Source organism: Chaetodon trifascialis, chromosome 12, assembly GCF_039877785.1.
Source record: "Chaetodon trifascialis isolate fChaTrf1 chromosome 12, fChaTrf1.hap1, whole genome shotgun sequence".
Lineage (NCBI taxonomy): Eukaryota > Metazoa > Chordata > Actinopteri > Chaetodontiformes > Chaetodontidae > Chaetodon > Chaetodon trifascialis.
This window is the reverse complement of record NC_092067.1, coordinates 7,925,422-7,945,498: the sequence shown is the minus strand read 5'-3', so window position 1 is coordinate 7,945,498 and position 20,077 is coordinate 7,925,422. Positions and strand designations below refer to the sequence as shown.

The 20,077-nt window shown below is 44.0% G+C and overlaps 1 protein-coding gene across 1 annotated transcript; it reads right to left on the bottom strand.

The window, feature by feature from the left end:
* Positions 1-279: 279 nt before the first annotated feature.
* trappc10 (trafficking protein particle complex subunit 10) lies at positions 280-19,882 on the bottom strand. The gene is made up of 23 exons (XM_070976174.1): positions 19,686-19,882; positions 15,975-16,056; positions 15,565-15,700; positions 12,389-12,588; positions 11,987-12,182; positions 11,636-11,747; positions 11,292-11,539; positions 10,870-11,016; positions 10,197-10,311; positions 9,965-10,041; positions 9,644-9,735; positions 8,890-9,030; positions 8,356-8,465; positions 7,299-7,828; positions 6,929-7,070; positions 6,674-6,832; positions 6,053-6,282; positions 4,304-4,404; positions 4,010-4,133; positions 3,632-3,796; positions 3,330-3,510; positions 2,484-2,678; positions 280-2,306 (listed from the first exon to the last, which is right to left on the bottom strand). Exons 1-23 carry the CDS (start codon positions 19,744-19,746, stop codon positions 2,059-2,061), a joined length of 3,792 nt encoding a protein of 1,263 aa, XP_070832275.1. The 5' UTR covers positions 19,747-19,882; the 3' UTR covers positions 280-2,058.
* Between the last annotated feature and the right edge of the window lie 195 nt (positions 19,883-20,077).

Genomic DNA, 20,077 nt, shown 5'->3' with positions numbered 1-20,077 from the left:
GCACAAAGGACTTTCCACAGTTTTGATTGGCCTGCACAGACCTCTGACCTCAACCCCGCCCAGCGCTATTTGGGATGAGCTGGGACACCAACTGTGAGCCAGACCTTACCACCCAACAGGAGTGCTGGACCTCACTAATGCTCTTGTGCCTGAATGGGAGCAAATCCCTGCAGACAGGATGCTGCTGGAACTGGAGTGTCACAGCAGCATCCTGCTTTTAGAGTGAGACGTTCAACAGTCGCCCTCCAGCTCACAGGCTGAAATGAACATATATGGAGTCAGTTCCAATGATTTTTTAATATAGTTGGCAATCAAAGATGATTTGATTTGATTCATTATTTACAGATCCGTATGTACAGTGGTCAAAGTAGAGCAGGAGGCTGTAGTTACACTGTGTGTGTGCAGGGGGTGGGGTGGGGGGCAATAGTAGCTGACATTCATCCTCTCAAACGAATGAAACAAAAAAATCCAGTAATGACTTGATTCATTCATCTACCAAACACCGAACAGTATGTGTGCATAGCTCGGACGTGGATTTGGCGACGCACACACACACACACACACGCACACACACGCACACACACGCACACACACGCACACACACGCACGCACACAGAATAAATATACACACACTGTATATGAACAATTCACTGACAGGTAAGACAGTAATGTGCACTGGCTGATCCTTGTTTGAAAGTCTCACCTGATCACACACACTCAGACAGACACACACAGACCCTCACACATACACAGAACTACAGCTGAACAGATACACACGACACACACCGCTAGACTGAGCCCCTCTGGTCATCAATGCTTTTATATTGGAGAATTCTGTGCCCATGTTTGCGTTCGAGTCAGAAAATAAGCCACTGTTTTCATTCCAAATAAATAGTTATTCCAGAAATTTTACAGCATGTTTGAAGATTTAGCCATAATCACCAGAGACCTTTCTTCCCTGCAGACAACATGTAGAATATAGTATCGTAATTTTACCTAAACTCTGGACGCTGTGGAGCAGGAGCAACACTTTTTAGAATGCTTAATCTGAATAAAACTCACTACAGGAAATAGTTTAGGAATGCTTCCAGAATTCATCATTAAAACAAATCAGATGATTTCTGACCTTTTCAGTTATTGCTGACTGAGGCTCTAGTTATCAATGAAGAAGGCAAGCCGACTTTGGATGCAGCGTTTGATTCATCTAGCAAGCACTAACAATAGTTCAAACTCAGCTGTTTTAGTTTAAATGTTTCCATTTTATCCATTTGGGACTCTTCACATGACAACGCAACAATGAAAAACCTTTCTGTAGACTGGCACTAATGACAGCCTGCCAACCTCTTCCATCCTGCTGATACCAAAATATCTCCTGTAGTGTAAAGAAAAGTCAATTTTAACATGTTTGCTGAGGCTTATTTGTGTTTATGTTACCCAAACAAAGTCAAAGATGTCTCCAAAGCTCCATTCAACTTTGTGAACCTGTGGTTTTGACTTGTGTTACATTTCTGAAGTAAACAGCAGCTTATTTCAGCGACTTGAAAATAACCATCAAGGCCGAAGTGTCAAATGTAAAAGTGACGACAGCTTGAGAGGCACAGGGACAGCGCCTACATCTGGACACACTCAGTCAAAGTTACAGTACTTGAGTAGCTGATCGAGGCGTACACACATCTAGGGCTTTGGTGCATCATGGGACAATCAGGACTGTTATTCTTCAGTTCGAAGGAGCACGACAGGGGCTGATCTGAGCGATCAGTCCATATATATTTATATATTTATAACTATAAATCCATCCAATGAGCTATGTACAAAGTATGGCGAAGAAAAATCTTTACGTTTTATCAGCAGATGTCATTGGCTCGTCACTGTCTAGTCCGTAATGTCTCCAGTGATGTGAACGTTTCATGCTTAGGGGTGAGCCCATACCGGCAACCTGCAGCGGTCTTCGACATGGACTCATGGACCCGATTTGCCCTGGAGCAAAAGCTCAGGAGAGTCCCACCAGGGCCTGGGTTCAGTTCTGTAAGAAGGGGGCGGGAGGTCTCGCCACCGGGGTCATGTAGCGTTGACCTCCATGATGTGGTCGTCGGTGGCGGGCAGCACCAGGACCTGCCGTGTGTGGCTGTGGTTGAACACCTGTCCGGGGCTGAAGGGCTCCAGACGCGGCATGGCCACGCCCTTCTGCTGCTGGTCGCCGCTGCCCACAGAGTGCACGCTGCCCCGACTGCGGATGCTCGCTGTGTCCGCCTGGTCGTCCAGCGTCTTGTCCAGCAGGGACAGACTGTCGTTCTCCACGCAGCTGTCTGAGGGCGGCGAGAAACAGACAAGTCAAAATGTGTTTGAATTCTGTGAAAACCGCCACATTCATTATTTCTTTTGTAGCAGGAGGTTTGTGTGAAGGTGGTCTTCCCAGCTTTTTCTGCAACTCAACACGTGGGATGACAGCAAATCCGAAAAGAACACAGGGTCTGTGGTCTTACCGGCGTCTGGCTGGATGGCCACTGCTGCAGTGTGAGGCAGGTACTTCAGCACTTTGATCTTGGGGAAGGGCAGGTGTCCCGCAAACAGAGGCATCACCTCGATCTGCACCTTGTGGGTGGCGCTGGCCGTCAGGGGCATGGACACCATCCCTGAACTCTTCCCACACACTGCCCAGTTACTGCTGCTGTCAGCCACTGTGGACACACGGACACACACACACACACTGAAGTCACAAAGAACTGATGTTTTGTCTGATCTACAGTTGGTGACTAATGGCTCTAAAAGATGAACATACACACACAAAAACAAGTTCGTCTACACAGATCAATCTTCAAGAAATATTTGAAAATTAATTGGCAATGATGAGTCTTAGCTGCGCTTATAGCAAACATCTGATATAAACATCTGTCTGCAGTTGATGATTACTTCCTTTAATGATTAGCCAATTCAATGATGTCTTTCATTCAGCGGATTATTGTGTCTACTAGATGTCAGATATAATGAAAACTGAATCGAGAACAACAGCTTATTTTATTATCATTATTAAGACAGTTGCTGATTCATTTTACGTCAATTGACTAATCAATGCACCAACAAATCAGTTTATTGTTCTCAGGTCATACATTTCCAGAACATTTTAGTAAATAAAGGCTCTTTTCATCACTTCACCACAAATGACCAGAGCTTAAAATGATGTTTTGTAACTAAGTTTTCATTCACTGCGTATGTTCCTGGAAAAAGACTTTATCAGCTGGTAACTCACGCTGATATAATCCCCCTTCCCTCCGCTCAGATTTGATTCGTCCTTTAACAAACTGAGACGATGAGGCGCCCTCCAGACATACCTTCATACATCAGCTTGGTGGTTTTGAGGCCATCACTGTCAGTCTTGCTGTCCTCTGCTAGCTCTCCCTCTGCAGGCTCAGTCAGTCGTGTTATACACACCTGCAGCCCGCAGAGGAAACCAGAGCGACAGTGCTGCTCACCAGCAGGAGGCAAGATCTCAGCTCGCACGCTGTACAACGTCTGACGAGATCAAACAGAGGTTATTTTTGGTGCTTAGACAATCTAGAGTACAGTACAGTATATGCATGTTTTCATGCGACATTAGCTTTATCGCTACTTGATATCTGAGCTGTGGACTCACAGTGACTCTCTCGAGCTGGAACTGGTAGTGGAAGGGTTTGAAGGCAGGGGCGTCTTGGTTGAGCAGAGAGAAGTCAGCTGAGAAAACACACTGAAGACAGGAGGGCAGGTCGTCCTTCCACCTCACCTCCCACAGGCAGAACACGCTGTGCTTACTGCACAAAAGCTACACACACAAACAGAAACAAAGCAGACCTCCAGATGAATCCATGGCTGATGCAGCTTTGAGCTTAGATACACAAAATCAGCACATGAAAGATATATTGACAGCATCAGCACAAATGTGGATGAATTTGAAAATGCTGTTTATGTGACAGACGGAGAACTGTTGCTCCTCTTTCTGCAGGTGAAGAACAAAACTGTATATTTTTCCGCTCACCTGTTGTTTCTTAGTGTTGAGGGACTGCAGCTCCAGTGATGTGTGCTGCTTCTCTGTCAGCGTCACTTCTGCCAGCGTGAAGTTCACGTCCGACACGTTCTGCACACACACCTGGATGTACTTCCTGTGGGGCCAGGTCAACACACACGAAGAATGACATAAACTTTGTCGGTTCAACAATAGAAAATGACACCATCTTGTGAGCGAGGTTAGGTAGGAAAGCCAGTGTTAGCGTGAATGTGATTTTTTTATTTTGTGACACGTACAGGCATTTCTATGAGAATGGAGGCTCACCTGTTACCAGCAGAAAGCAGTGAGTGTTTGGTCTTGAAGGGGATGTAGAAGGTGAGGGCAAGCAGTGTGGAGTAGATCGACCATGGACAATCGATGGACATCTGAGGACGGACAACAGCAAGACTTCCATCAAATCCCTCACAGTAACATGCGACAAAACAGCTAACTAGCCAAGTTACAAGGAGAGGGTAGTTCATCTGGTTGATGATGGTTAAGCCTCTGAAATGTTGTAACTGTTATTTCTGTTGCAGATTAATATGCTGATTATTTTCTCAACTAACGGATTCATCACTGGGTGATGAATCCGTTAGTTGAAAAAAAACATGTTTCAGCATCCTAGAACCCAAAGTGGCATCATCAACAGTCCCAAACCCATCCATCCATCCATTGTCTATACCGACTATCCCTTCTCTGGGTTGTGGGGGGCTGTCAACGAGTGAGAGGCGGGGTGCACCCTGAATCGGTCACCAATCAATTGCAGGGCAACATATACAAACAGACAACCATTCATGCTCACACTCACACCTATGGGCAATTTTAGAAACACCAGTTAAACTAATGAGCATGTTTTTGGTCTGTGGGAGGAAGCCGGAGTGCCCGGAGAGAACCCACACATGCACGGGCAGAACATGCAAACTTCACACAGAAAGGCCCTGCCTGACCCGGGGATCGAACCGGCAACCTCCTTGCTGGGACGCACGTGTACTCAGTCCTAAACCCCCAAATATTTAATGTAATATAAGACCAAGAAGAACAGCAAGTATTTGAGAACCTTGAAATATCACATTTTTGGCATTTTGATTGAAAAACGTATTAATTAATCACTGATCAAAATCAGAGTTTTCATAATCTGGTAATTAGTTGTTTTTTGGTGTGTCTTTTTTCTATACTGGGAAAAGGTTTTGAGGGGTTGAGGTCCAACATATTTAAATCTTGCCGGACATGATGTCTGCTGAAAACTATTCCCGAGTAAGATGTGAAAGTATTTCGGCTCTTCCTGTAATTGTCTGAATTAAGGATTTATTTTGGCCAAACCAGAGTTGGTGATTGTTGGAACACTGGACAAACAAAGCACAAAGATTTTTATTTTGTTTCTGCTGAGTTTCAATGAAGCGTCTTTTATGATGATAAAATGACTGTTTTTGTAAATGGAGTCTGGTGGCTTTGGTGAGAGCGACACAGCGGCTGCTTCTGGTTAAACGAAAAGGATTTTACTCTTTAATAACAAGGTCTTACTCTGCAGGGATCCTTTCTTAATGCTGCCAGACACTTATTAATATTATTTTTATTACACCAATCTGAGCCTGTCAGTGGCAAAAACAAACACTTTTACTAGACGGTGTGCAAAGACTCACACTCAGAGGAATTACATTGCAGCCTCTTTTGTGGCTGCTGGCTGCAGTGCTTTTGGTCAATACTGGACCAATTTGAAAAACTGTCTCCATTAGTCACTTGGACACAAAAACACTGGAAAATAGGGTCCATAAATGCAGATAATATTTGACTGGAATTTCTCCCATTTGTCTGGGACATGGAAATCTTCCAGGGCACCATTTTTTTGTCTAAAATGAAAAGCCTGTTCAAAACAGTTAATTCTCTATTGATAGAGCAACCACATACTGTATAGATACCGCCCAAGCCTTGAGATCATGGTTGAACATATAGTGAGCTGCACCCACAGACACATGACATGCCTCCATCACTAAGTAGCAACTTATCTCAAAGTGTGTATTTGTTTGAGGGCCTCACCCTCTGGTCGATGGCGGTCATGGGTGTGTCAGGGTGACTGTAGCTGCGTGGTCGGTGGCGGACCTCTCCGTTGGTCAGCCTCTCATTGGGGGGCCGGTCGGTCCCAGATGGGATGACACACAGAACCTCCAGCTGGAACTCCAGAGTGTGGTAAGGAGGGGTGGGGGGCAAGCTGATGCTGGTCACCTTCTCAGAAGACTGGATGGACAGGACGCTTTCTCCCACCAACTCTGAAGAGGAAAGGGACAGAAAAGGAAGCCATGAGACCTTTAAAGCTGTATATGTGTCAGTCAGAGTGTTTGAAGGCATGCAGAAATCTGCTTGTGATCAGCTTTCTGCAGGAACCTGATTTTATAAACATCTACACAGAAAATTCGGTTGATTACAAGAAAAGCAGTTAACAGAGGTAGATTTACGCAGGAGAAACTAGATTTCTTGGCCATGTAGATGCATAACCACATTTCACACATGGTTTTTGCATGTGGTCGTGTGCACAACAAAGACTCCAGGGACAGAATGATAGGAGACAGAGCGACTGTCAGGAAAAGTTCAGCTCGACACAAAACTGAAATAGTTTTAGTTTAGAAGAAGATAAATGTAATTGGTGGACTGTGTGCTGACCAGCAGTGGGGTTGCTGATGCGGGCGGTGCAGCTGGTGGAGGGCAGGATGGGCATGGTGTCTGTGTTGCTGAGCTGCAGAGCGTCTCCTTTCTTCACAGCGTAGTGACCCGTCAACAGAGTGAACTTCACAATCTGTGGCAGACCAGCCAGCAGTGGCTCTGCAAACAGAAACACAACTGCAGTCAGTGACACACGCAACACACGACAACCACAGATGTTAATATTCTTGTCTCACATTATTTAAAGGTTCAGACCTGAGAGAGGCTCCACGGTCAGTTGGGGCTCCTGAGAATAGACTTCATACTGAACCGACGGGTAGATATGAGGCAGCACAAACTGCACCTGACCCACCATGGCATACAGCTGACGCAACGTGTAAGTGCCTGGCTGTCCACTCTATAGAGACAAATGGGAAAAGATGATAGCGAAAGATGGAGGGCAGGAAAATACATTTTATGAAACAGATCAGCAAAGGTCAGGAGAGGGAGAGTGAAAAACACGCATTAAAAAACAATCATTTCCTGTCTCCTTCTGAATGTAAGACACCATTTACACCAGATAACTATTTTTAAAAGGTCACATTTTTTGTTTTTTCATTTGAAGCAGCAGCAAAGTGGCTCTTACTGGTGCTGTGAATATGATGCTGTTATTCCCAGGCTCTAATGTTACATCCTGCACTTTCAGCATCAGCGCTCCTTCCTTCATGGCAACAGTAGGAGGGCTGACGCAGTTGGGCGTGTCTGGTGGTGAGCTGCTGTCATGACGCCGCATGACCAGATGAGTGTTTTTACACACCACTCCTGCCGAGTTGAGAGAATTGTCCGAAGGACTCCTGTCCTGAATCTCATCAAGCTCTAAAGGGGGGCCAGCAGCTGAGGTGGGGGGGCCCGCTGATGAGTTAGCCTGGAGAAACTCTACTGTCCCTGGGTTTGTTTGTCTCTGAGCTCCCTTAGACCTTCCATTAGTTCCTCCACGCTCCAGGTCAAAGTGAATGCTAGCAGCTAGTTGCTGTATGCGCACCGCCACAGGCATCAAACACTGCAGAGTGAGCTCCACCTGCAGGACGGCTCCAGAGTGCACCGAGGCGGTGGCCGGACGGAACTGTAGTCGTGTGAGTTGAGTGAAAACACCCATGCTGAGAGTTACTTTGTGAGCTGTGGAGGAAAATAAAATGTGGTGTTAAGGAAGTACAGAGCTTTGCAGTTAATGCCTACAATAAAAATACTGCAAACACATACAGCTAAGGAATGAGTATTAAGTGATAACACACCATGAGGTGGGCTGATATGAGAAATCAATGGTCAAGGCTGGAGCGAAGAATGCTCCAACACAAAGTGGTGTTTCCCTCCAACTAATACTGAGCTACCTTAAAGTGCATAATCACCGTTACATGTCATGTAGTCACCAACTACAAAGAAAATAAGACTGTTTACATTGTTACGCAATATTAAAATGTGTTTGCAGAGAGATTAAACAGCTGAAGCATAACAAAAGCATTGTTGTAGCCTGCAGCTGAACTGAGCTCTCACACTGTCTGGAACAGTGGTTAACTGTTAACTAAAAGCAGTCACAGACAAAAGAACAGCCAAAATTGTAGTAATGGTGTGAGCTGAAGTAGAAATAGGGTTAGTAGGTTTAGGCCAAAGGGGGCACACAGAAAACCTTAAACATGATCACTTACACTTATCTCCAGACTTGCCGGCAAAGGTCAGAATTTCTTGACAGAAGTACTTCCTCTCCTCCGTGGTCAGGTTCACATCACCAGCCAACAAGGCACTGGTCTGCAGGTAGCTGCGGCAGGTCGTCAAGGAAACCAAAGACTACAGTGCGTTGGTGCAAGAACACCAACTTCATCCAGTCAGCACAGGAAGTCCTCGCTGACTCTCAAATGCCCAAGCATTTAGCCCCCTGAGGTCCAGCCTGCTTAAACCCTGTCTGGCACAATACGACGACAACAACTTAAAGCTCACAGACATATTTCTGACTCCTGTGTTAATGTGTCAAATGTACAGCACAATATTAAAGATTCTACTATTTGAACAACTTTAGATGCCATTAAACTATTTAATAATAATAATGTTTCTTTTTTTTTTTTTTTTGCGTTAAAACTTAAAGGCACACAGGCCCATTCTGCAGCCTTCAGGTTACTCTTAAATGTATTCTAGACATAACTGGACATATCTGGCTGTAGTCTGTGTTTGGACTTGAAGGATACTCTTCAGTTCTGCCCAGCAGTTTCTGACACTCAGCGATTTTTTTCCTGGTGTGAGTGACAGGGAGGCTCCATCCCTCTGACACGTATGACTTCAGGGCTTCCTGTAAGAAGGTTTCTGCCCGCTCAGGGTCCCCCTTCCTCCTAACAAACATGCACAAATACATCACCTTGTTTCTCATACCTATAGAAAAAGAGGTTACTCACAGAATGTGCGCTTGTCTACAAATTGTCTTAATGCTACTTAGCAGTAAAATAAAGTCAAATTTAAAGACTGAAGTAAATGCAGACAACATATAGACATGGTGTCACTTGACATTAAAGATCAGCCACTAGCAGAGGCCCAATTCACTTTGTTTTCTTTACCACGAGCTGTCAGGCCTCACATACGTTTGGGTTGAAGCCACTTCAATCTACAGTATGTTTAAACACAGCAAAAAGAAAGCTGTCACTGCATGACGAATTAAACCTCTAAGAAATGTGTTTGAAATGTTGCTTTCTACTGCACATTCACAGCATGGCATTCATTTTAAAACGCTGTCACAGCCATCGTACTACATTAGTGTTTACATTTATTCTGCCTGACTAGAGCTCTCCTCAGGAGTGTGTGGGTGTTTACAAGCAGTGACTGATTGCCAGCTCTAGAGGAGAGGCCTAATCAGGCAGAATAAACGAGAACACCAGCATGGCCGCGTAGACCCTTTAAGACAGTTCTGAGACCAATGAGTACCCGGATGGAACTTGCAGGTTTCCTTACATGTAGAACTCAGCCAGGCTTTTTCCCACCAGTCTGGCAGACCTCAGCCGGCCGATGGCCCTGTACATCTCCATAGCAGCATGAGAGAGTTCCTGATGCAAGAAGTGGCCAACAAGGTGGAGGTGGTGGAGGAAGAGGTGGGAGGGAGGGGAAGAGGAGAGGAGACAGATGATCAACTGAACCGTTTCCTCTAAGGTTTCCAGGATGTTACATCAGAAAAAAAAAACGATTTATGGATGGGAATTCGGAGAATGTGTGTTAACTTCCTGTTTTGCCAACTGCTGAAATAGAACACCGAGCTGTGGAAAGAAACTGACTTACAAGATAGTGCCTTTCAAAAGCTTCCACAGATGACAAGGCCTCTTTCAGCTTTTTGTAAGGGCTCTGCAAGCTGTTGACTATGGAGGAAGACAGAGGAACATTTCAGTCGGCCTTCCTCATTAGGCCTTAATCAATGTGATTGGTCAAACAAGCTCACACTTTTCCATACCAGGTGTAAATGCACAGGGCAAGTCATAATCTACGTGTTGACTGGTTGAGCCTGAAAACTCACCAGTCTCAGGCCGCTCATCTCCCAGTCCAGCCAGCAGATCCACAGTCCTGTTCAGGTCCTCAGATGTGGGTCCCTTCTCTGACACCAGGCCACAGTGTTCACCCAGGGACTTCAGCTGGAGAGGGCAGAAAGGAAGAAGAATAAAGAATTTGATTTGAAAACACAAACTATTTTATGAGATACTGCCTGCTTGTTATTAAGAGTCACAACAGCTTGATAGAGACAGACTAGGGGTGAAGACCCCACAAAAACCCTCAAAAAGGTTAAAATCTGTAATGAGAGCTTCCTTCCATCAAGATCAATGTCTTCAATCTTCTCCAAATGTGACTAATTCATGCTAACATGATGTTATCAGGCTAAAATGATCCTATTTAATCTCATTCGATGAATGTGGTTCTTTGAAAGCAATTTGAGGATTTATTTGTTAATCCTGGATGAAGTTTTGTTAAGAGCTTTATCATTAATCTATTTTCAAATACAAGCACAATGAGTAAAGTTGAAACCACGCTCAGTGTTTCTGTGATGAGTGCTGATCATGTGATTACAGTTACAGGAGGCAGCTGTGTTAAAAACCCTCCCAGCATGCACTGGGGCAATACACTGATGGACATAAGTCTCATTTTCTGTGTGTTCCTGCATAGTTGGGTGTTAAGGGTTCTGTATTTTCTGTTACCTTGTCAGTCGCATAAGCCCACAGCCCAACAGTGTGGGAGCAGTTTGCAGCTAACTGAGCCTGATCACAACAGCCCTCGATCCTGTGTAGAACCTCCAAGCAGCTGAGAAACACCCAGCAGTCAAGCGCCCCCTCCAGCACCGACACCTGAACAACATGAGTAACAACAAACAGTATGATGACTGACACTGACACACGCCAATTTTGTTTTTTGATGTAGGTTCGCTGTCCATCCATCAGGGTGAATAATGATTATTCCTAATTATTTTGTCTAGTAAAATCTAAACATTCCCTACTTAAACACTGAACTTATGTAAGACACTTTTGGTGTTTGAGTACAAATTTTGATTTTGCTTTTTTGATAATTGGCTATGCAGGAAAACTGTACATGAAAAAAAATGGCACAGTCAGAGTCGATTTACCTCCAGCAGACGTAGTTCCTGGACACAGTTGTGCAGCAGCTCCAGGGCTCTCTGGGTGACCTCCCAGGGCCTCTGAAGGAAGATGAGTAAGGTGCACTGTCGGGAGAACAGGTAGCTCCTCAGATCTAACAGGCTGGCCTCTCCACGCTGGATCCCATCTCTCTTCTCCATGTCAATGGGCCGCCGAAGCAACAAGCCGCTCCAGCTGCGCACTGGGGCGCAGAATGAGCCCAGCCAGTTCGCTGTATCTGGGGACAGAAACAGACGGGTCAGACCAAAACCAGGAGCAGAAAATGTTTATCTTCATTGAGAAGCCTCAATGCATGTGCAGGGTGGTTACTTACCGCCAGCTCCAAAGTTAAGGACATATTGGGTAAAAAGCGCATCTAGTTCATCATACTGGACCAAGGCATCTTCAAACTGCTGCAGCATCTCAAAAACAAAGGCCAGCTCCTCCTGTACAATCACACATACACATGTGAGACACAACTGAACTGTGCGCCGTAATCCACAACTGCAAACTAATTCTAATTGTCTGTATTTAAAGATACAGAAACAGTGAATATAAAATCTGTAGCTGAAGTGATGGGGCACGCAAGTTTTCACGCCGTTTCAGCTTCACTCATGACACGGCTACTTCTCTTTCCTGGCAGCCAATCCAATCACAAGTCAAAGTCCATTGTTTTTCTGGGTACCTGGACCATGAAGTATTCACAGAAGCTCCAGCCAGGCTGCGTGCGCTTCTCTCGGAGGGTACGCATTTCGTCTTCAAACCGGCCCAGATTCTTGGTGAAGGACATGAGGAGGAGAGTTCGCAGCTTGAGGAGCAAGGAATTCCAGGATTCCTGAGACCGAGAGGAGTCCTTCAGAGGATCCGACAGCACCACACACCTGCGACAAAGGGCAATCACCTTTAGACGCTCAGGTAATGGTTAAATCAACATGCTTTCTTAAACTCAGCAGGTACTGACTATGGTTACTGTAGCAGAAGGAGGAAATGGGCACTGACAATGTCTTGCGAAGGAAGACAATCTGTTGCTCAATCTCATGCTAATTTCACCTGAATCATCTCGTTTATAGGGGAGGACTGTCCTCACCTGTCGTTCTGCTTATTGCAAAAATCGCTGCGGATCTTGTCCACTATGGATGACCGAGGCAGGATGTTGGTCTTGTTCTTCTTCTTATTATCATTGGTCTCCACGACGATGATGACCCAGTCTGCTGAGCCATGAGCCCGCAAGCTGTTCTGCCATCGCATCATGTCCTCCTTCACCAAGCTTTTATACACCTCTGTGTCCTGCAATGAAGCATGAAGTAAGTATGAATGAAAATAATTATTCTTCACTCTGATTGTCTCATTGGCCCCAGAATTATGTTAAAACATGAAAATTATACACATGAAGGACAATTGCAAGGAAAACTCTAGTTGATAATCGCTGGGTAAAACCGCATGAGGAAGTGTCCATATCAGATGAAATCTGAGGATTGAAACTATGAAAAGAATGTTGGCCAGCGAGTTTATGTTGTGATAAGTAAACTTAATAACCTGGAGGCTGCTGAATGTTGTTTTAAACTGGCTGCATCTGAGCAGAGCTGAAATAATATGTTGAGTCAGTTATTATGTAACAGCGTCCACTGACAAGGAGAGGAAGTGAAGGCCTGGTGCTGCTCAGTGTTTTGGGAGTGAAGTTTGTATGATCAATCCTGGGCTGTCAATCTTGAATGACACAGCGTCACATCACATGTGCATAGAAATGATGGTCTGTTTTCTATTCGAGTATTTATTTAACTGTGCCACTGAAGATTTGCGTTGATTTTCATGTAACGCCTGTACATACCTGTGGAAACCCCAAAAAGGTGTTTCCAGTGATGCTGACTGATGAGCTCTGTCTGACTGGCCTCTTAAAGGACAGCCTGACCCAACTTGACAAGGATGCCACTCCCACCCACAGTCAGCTAACTGTGAATGGATCCTTTGTCTTTATTGCTTACTTCCTTTGTTGCTGTTGTTGTTGTTGTTGTTGTTGTTGTTGTTGTTGTTGTTGTTGTTGTGTCCACAAGGTTAACAAGTTGGTGGAGAAGTTGCATGTGAGGTTAATTTCCACATATGCCAAATTGCCTATAATGCACATTATTTTCATGCAAACAGAGACATGATGAGTCAGTGCACTGTGCTTTTATTGCCTGTCCAGGTCACAGCCCACCTGTCCTCACCACCTGCATCGTGCTGTGAGCATCAGATTTGCTGCTCCTTGTAGAAAAAGAAGGGGAAGCGGCAGCACTAACTTCCTGCCGCATTCAGACCGATTATACTGTCAAGACTGTGTGGATGCGCGCAGACTATGTTCTCCCTGAATGTCCATTTAGCTTTGTTACAACTCTTTCAGCAGGATAACCTGTAACATTTTACATTGCACAGTTTATGCAATTAATTACACCATCCCCCTTTAAATAAGAGAAGTACTGGTGAGAAGGGACTGGTTGGGGAAACTGGGCAATCTAATACAATGTGCGCCACCTATATGGGTGTGTGTTTGTGCACAAATTAAGCTAATTACATTTGTCACTTTTCTGCTTTACATTTAAAACCTTGAAAAACTCTTGCAAAACAAAAGTTTTGTTAACTTGACCATATTTAAGAAATACACTATAAAAAAATCTGCTGTCAGTGAGATTAGAAATGTTAAATTTTAACACAACTGAAAATGTTTCATTCACCAGACGGTATTAAAGACACATTAAATGTGAATGTGTTAAACACAAAGAAAATCGGACAACAAAAACAAATAAATCTGTTGCTTGTCCTCCTCTTTCTGTACTGCATACACACACAGGATCACCGCTGCCACACTAGAGGCATAGTAGTCCTTAGGAAACGTCATGAGTCACGAGCTGATGACAGCACTTCCTTCAGCTAACCAGGTGCTCAGTCAGCAGCTGCAGCAAGTTCCTGCTTCCCTTTTTCTTTTTGTTTTTCCCATCTGCTTTCCCTGAGCACTCATAAAGTGGCAAGTTCAAGTAGATGTCAAGGCTGCAGGCTCCTAAGGTGTATCAAATAAGGCCATGTGCACAATAATGCAGATATATTTGAAAAACATATTCTCTTCTCTTTCCATCCACACAAAGCTGATCCTCTTCCATAGAGTGTTGTGTGGACAGCAGAAATAAGGCTTCTCAAGTGATGTGTGCCAGCATTATACCGCCATGATCTTAACTCAGTGAACTTGCATATCGAATATGTCTCCTATTATGAGTTTGCATATCTTGCATACGGAGCTGTCTGTGACCCACTTTTGTCCGGTTAGGATTTCCATAAGAACTCATCTATTCTTAGAGGGTAAACAAGCAGACATTGCCTATCCTCCAAAGCACATGGAAACACAACAAACAAACTTTATCAAGATTCACGCTCAGGTAACAGCACACTAAACAGCAGAGTCTGTGTCGCTGCCACCACTCTCTGTGATTAATCAGTATGTATGTAAACATAACTGAACACACAATGAAAGTGTTCTCGTTGATGTGTCTTTGTAGTTACGCCGTCAGAGAACCTCATGACAATGACCATATAACAGTAACTGAATCCAAAGTCTCTCTGCAGCAGCACATTTTTAAGTCTTTAAGTCTTAGTGAAGAAGAAGCTTTGATGACAAATCAAATCATTATTCCTGGAACAGTCTGACAACACAGAAAATAATCACACTAACATTATCTGTACTGGGTGTTCGACTGTACCGACACACAAAATATGTGTCTCTGGGAGAGCTGCAAGTTACAAAACATCAAAACAGGCCTCTCCTGAATGTTTCCCTGTGTTGCCAATTACATTACTGAGTGACTGAATGATTGAGGCTGCTGGTGTGTGCATGTGCATGCGTGCAAGAGGTAGTTCAGGTATTTTGAAGTGGAGTTGTTTTTATGCATAGTCAGTGCATTGCTACAGTAGATGCTTGATGGCATGCCCCCAGTGCGGAGAAGCAGAGAGAAGTGCTGGCACAGAAGCTAAGCAATGTATTGCTGTGCAGGAGGTCATCAGCAAAATATGTTTTATCCACCTAAAAAAAGGTCTGCCTCAACAAACTTCACCATTATTTTAGGCGGGCCTTCTTGTCTCCTGTCTACAGCTGAACATTGCTTAGCTTCTTAAATCCTGTCTGCTTCTCCAAACTGGGGGTGTGTTGAGCACCATCTACTGTGATAAAATACTGACTATTGATAGGTACCTGGTACTATCCCACTTCAAAAACCCAAACGACGCCTTTAAGTTACTCACACAGCAGTCAGTCCAGTAGATGTGGAGGAAGGGGAAGGTGAGGAGAGCTTTGTTGCCCTCCTTTGGGAGGAGCTCCTCTTTAAACTGGACAAAATTAGCCTCAAGGTGGATCATTTTTGGTGCACGGCCGTACGTCCTGCACAGAAAAAGAAAGCAGAGTTTCATGGGATCAAGGATTTACAATAAACAATTCCATCTGTTTTAGAAGTATATTCCCTGTTTGATTAGCAACTTCACAAACTGCTGTTAACTTTCTGTTACAGTAAAACACTGACAATAAAACCCAGCATGTAAAATAGCCGTTTTTCTATGACACTACATAGTTTCCTTTCACCTGCAGTGCAAAACTGAAGGTAAGAGCTTACTGTGATATTTATTACTAGGCATGCGCTCAGCAGGGCAGTACTCACCTCCTCCACTCCATTGGCTCCCTGGGAAGCTGCTGGGCCAACGAGGTGTAGAGAGACGTAAACAAGCTCTGGTCTCCGGCACCTGTGATGAACAGGGCAGCACAAAGAGTATTTACAAATGCGCTCAGAATTGAAGAATCCAGATAGCTCACGTGGAAACTGAAATCTAACCTCTAGCCATTCTCATGTCCTCTTAAAAACATTGGGCAAAAGATACGTGCTTCACATCTGACTACTCAAGGTTTCAGCATAAAGGGACATGGAGGATATTTTGGGCAAATTTAAGTTTGCACATAATCAGGGGTACAAAGAGAAAGTAAAAGAAAACACTGAGCAGATTATGTGCAAACATGCACCATCTCCTTTTTGCTTTTGTCACTCGATCGTTGCGCGGATGTTTTCAGACTCAACACGGTGAAGTTCCAAAACAGCCATGGGTCAGGAAGAAATCATGGGATTGTGCAGCATGACTGGGGTAAAAACTGTGTCAGGAAGTGCATCTATTTAGCAAACATTGCAGCGACATCCTGTGGAGCACTCTGCCTCTTTATCTGCTCTCTCCTGTTTAACAGCCCTGTGGAGCTACATGATGCGCTTCTACGAACGAGTAAACTAGCTTTACCACTGATGGAGGTCTAAGTCTGGGTTTGCAGCATAAATTCTCATCTTCCAAAAACACAAAGACACATTTCCTCTCAAATGCTTTTGAAATTTCTACTTCTCTTTTGTATGACTAGGGAACACGACGGCCTGTTCCCAAATTGTTGCTGTTTTTAATTTACTTGCTTTGTCATTTACAACTGAATAAAGACCCAGACCAATTAACTAAATAACACTGGGAGCACCATCCCATATTTAGGGGGAACTGTTCCAAGTGAAACGCGATTGTAATATTCGATTGTTCCTTCTCATCTTTGCTGGTATACTGATTATTTCTGTCTTCTCTGATGGCCGACTTGCAAACGCCTGCTTCCAAAATTGGCTCTACCTCTGTAACGCAATTGATTCACATGTCTGGGCACATTTCATGCTTTCTACTGCTATCATGCTTTGGCAAGCTTCACGCTGAGAACAGAAAATAGCACCACATCTTCATATGGTGTGATACATCTTGGTGATCTATCATCTCGATCAATCTTTCTTTAAGATGCAGGAATCAAACCCTCTGCTGTATGATGGATGACAAAAGAGCTTTCAGTTTCAGAGTTGAGGCCAGCTTAACACCCTCTATCCTTAGACACTGTTTCATCACCGTGTCATCTCCGTGCCACAGAGATGACACGGTATATGTGCCCAAGTGCACAGAGTCTGAGCCATTTTAACACACACACAGCAAGAGCTATAAAAGACTCAAGAGTCAGGTTTTACGTTGTAGGACTCGGCTGGTGAATTTCTTGAAATGTGAGCCAGATAGTCTTCTCTCCCACATGCCTTCTGTGTTGTGCAGATCCACTTTTGAAGGTGGTCCATCCTCCAAACTAACACAAGTCCTGTTGACCAGGCTGTCACCTCACCACCTATGACTGGTAGAAACCTAAATCTAGCACAACGGTAAAGATACTCCCTTCAATTTCACTGCCACCGGCGCATTTCAGAAATGCTCAAACTGCCATTCTTGGTAACAGTGACTTGTAGCACTGAGGTATTTGTTCAAACTATGCTGAAACTGGGCCACATCCAATGCACCATGTAAAAAGCCCCTTTTCTGAATAGCCTCCCAGGGTAAACACAACTTCTAGTTCAACACTGTTCAGCCTGTGTGAACGTAAACACCATCAAACATCCTGCAAGACAGATGTCAGCACTTCAACCTCATAGTGAGGTCTATTTGAATCCAGAGTGCTGGAGTTGGGCCAATGCATTTCTCTGTGCTCACAATCTGACAGCACTGTAAATCAATTAGTCTTGTTGGCCACTGTTTAATACTTGGACAAAACCAAGGCATCACTGGATGTAGAGTCTTGTTATGTGGCATGTAATTACTGCATCATACGCCATAAGACAAAACATTTGAGTAATTTAGATGTATAATCAACAAAATAACTAAATATGAGCTAGTCACAGCTGGCTGCCAGCAAACACTGTTCTGACCTGGAACTGGTAGCTGAACGCCATTGTTAAAATGCCACAACATCCACCTGTAGTTAACATGTGTGTTAGCGCATGTCATTAATCTTTTCAGGGTCTTAAAACTCCAGTATACTAATAACAAAACTGAACTTTGGATGTTCACATTACAAACTGCTACCAAACAACGCCGCAAAGCAAACAACAGTATAATCCCTGTGACTGCGTGACTCCATCTAACACACAAAGTCAAATAATAGTAAAACACTGCTCCTCTTGCTGGAGACACCACTAAAACCAGAGGAAGCAGAGAGCCACACACTCCGAACACTGATGCAAGCTCTTTATTCATAAACCTGAATCTCAATGTTTTAGCCCATGCTAATTTCTGAGTGCCAATTAGCCAGCATGTGATTTCAATCAATGATCTCCAGCACAATCATCATAAACACAGAGAGTGTAAAGCGAGGTCATTCATGTAATATATGTAACCGTTTTCCACAGCTAACTTTAGACAACTGGTGACTTTCACAGTGAACCTAATAATAAAATCCACTAGTTTCCTTTTATATTCTGACTTGCAAGCACCCTTGTCCACTTATCAGTTTAGAGATAAGAATTTGCATTGAAAACCTTGAAAACCACAACCTAAAAAAAGACTATTTCAAAAATAATTTCCTCCACAATGCAGCAAATTCAAAGTTATCTTTGAACAAACAGTTGGCAACAGGAAATGAAGTTAACCTGTTAGGCTGCCATCTTTGCTAAGGTCAGAGAATGCATCACTGTTCGCCATGGTTAGTTACTCTTTGACGAGCATATATGTGCCCTAAAAGCCGATGATGTTTGTTATACAACTTGTAAGTAATACTTGTGTCTGAATCTAATCATCCATGCAAAAGTCACAAATGTAACAATGATGATTTCAGAGGCGTACTGGGTTAGACATCTGACACCCGCAGGTGTTCCCTGGATCCCATCTGGGGCAACCTGTGACTTAGATTTTGAGTCCTTCAACAAATCCCACTGGTTAGCCAACTGTTACACCATGATTTTCTTTAATTTTCCGGCTTCACAGTGCCGCTGTCTACTCCTGTACTGAGGCACCTTTGGATCACTCTGTCCTAAAAATGGAGCTGGAGCTGCCAAACACTAGAAGAGCCCGGCTCCTAAAATAACCCCTCCAAGAAGCTTCCATGAGACTCTAAAGATGTATGAATGGAAAACTGACCCCGACGCCCACACATCATGTGGCGACTACAGTCTGAAGTGCTAACAGAGTAACTGTGGCCGTCCAGCGGGGAACAAGGTGATATCCTTCCCCAAACTGCAGCAACTAGCCGTGACGTTTTATCGTTAGCTAGGCCTGTTCATCAAAGTAGCTACTAGCTAGCAGAGAGAAATACCGCTTTTCATGAGAACGTTTAGCAGCGACAGTGGTGCAGCACAACATAAATATGAACATATTGCAGCCTTGACAAGTACAAATAAACCACCAATCGCCACACACACGCAGTGTCTCCAGGCTTGTTAATGTAAGGGTACCAGCTAGCTTAGCTGAACGAGCTAATGAACATAGCTAAGGTTGCTAACTGTCAAACCAGAAAAAATAAGACTGAACGTCTCCTCTTAATGAACACTCACATGTTACAATCGGCTTGTTTTCCATAGTGTAGATGATAGGCTTTTCCTCTTGACACTCCATATGTGTTAGCGGTAGTACTCCATGAAAATGACATACAAACAGAGCTTTATTATTAGTAAATGCTTATGTATGCAGTTGTGTTCAATCGATGGGGCCTGTGTCCCCACTGCACTTCCGGGAAGTGCGTAAACTGTGCGTCATTAAAGGGCCGACCTGTACTTTTTATGACATACATTACAGGTGTTTTATTAAAGAGTTGGTATTGGAAGTGAAAAGTAGCAGAGTAACTTTGTGTTACAGTAATGGAAGAGGCATTCAGAGCCTTTACTGAAGTAAATGTGGCAATGCCACTTTAAGGATGTAACCAGGTTCAGCATTCAAAAGTACAGGA

What these genes read in the sequence shown, in the direction of transcription:
- trappc10 (XM_070976174.1), bottom strand. Translation starts at nt 19,746, where the DNA reads ATGGAGTGTCAAGAGGAAAAGCCTATCATCTACACTATGGAAAACAAG. An exon ending in AAACAAGCCGATTGTAACAT is followed by an intron (nt 16,057 to 19,685) that starts GTGAGTGTTCAT and finishes TGTTCATCACAG; the next exon opens with GTGCCGGAGACCAGAGCTTG. An exon ending in GGGCTTATGCGACTGACAAG is followed by an intron (nt 10,312 to 10,869) that starts GTAACAGAAAAT and finishes TGCCCTCTCCAG; the next exon opens with CTGAAGTCCCTGGGTGAACA.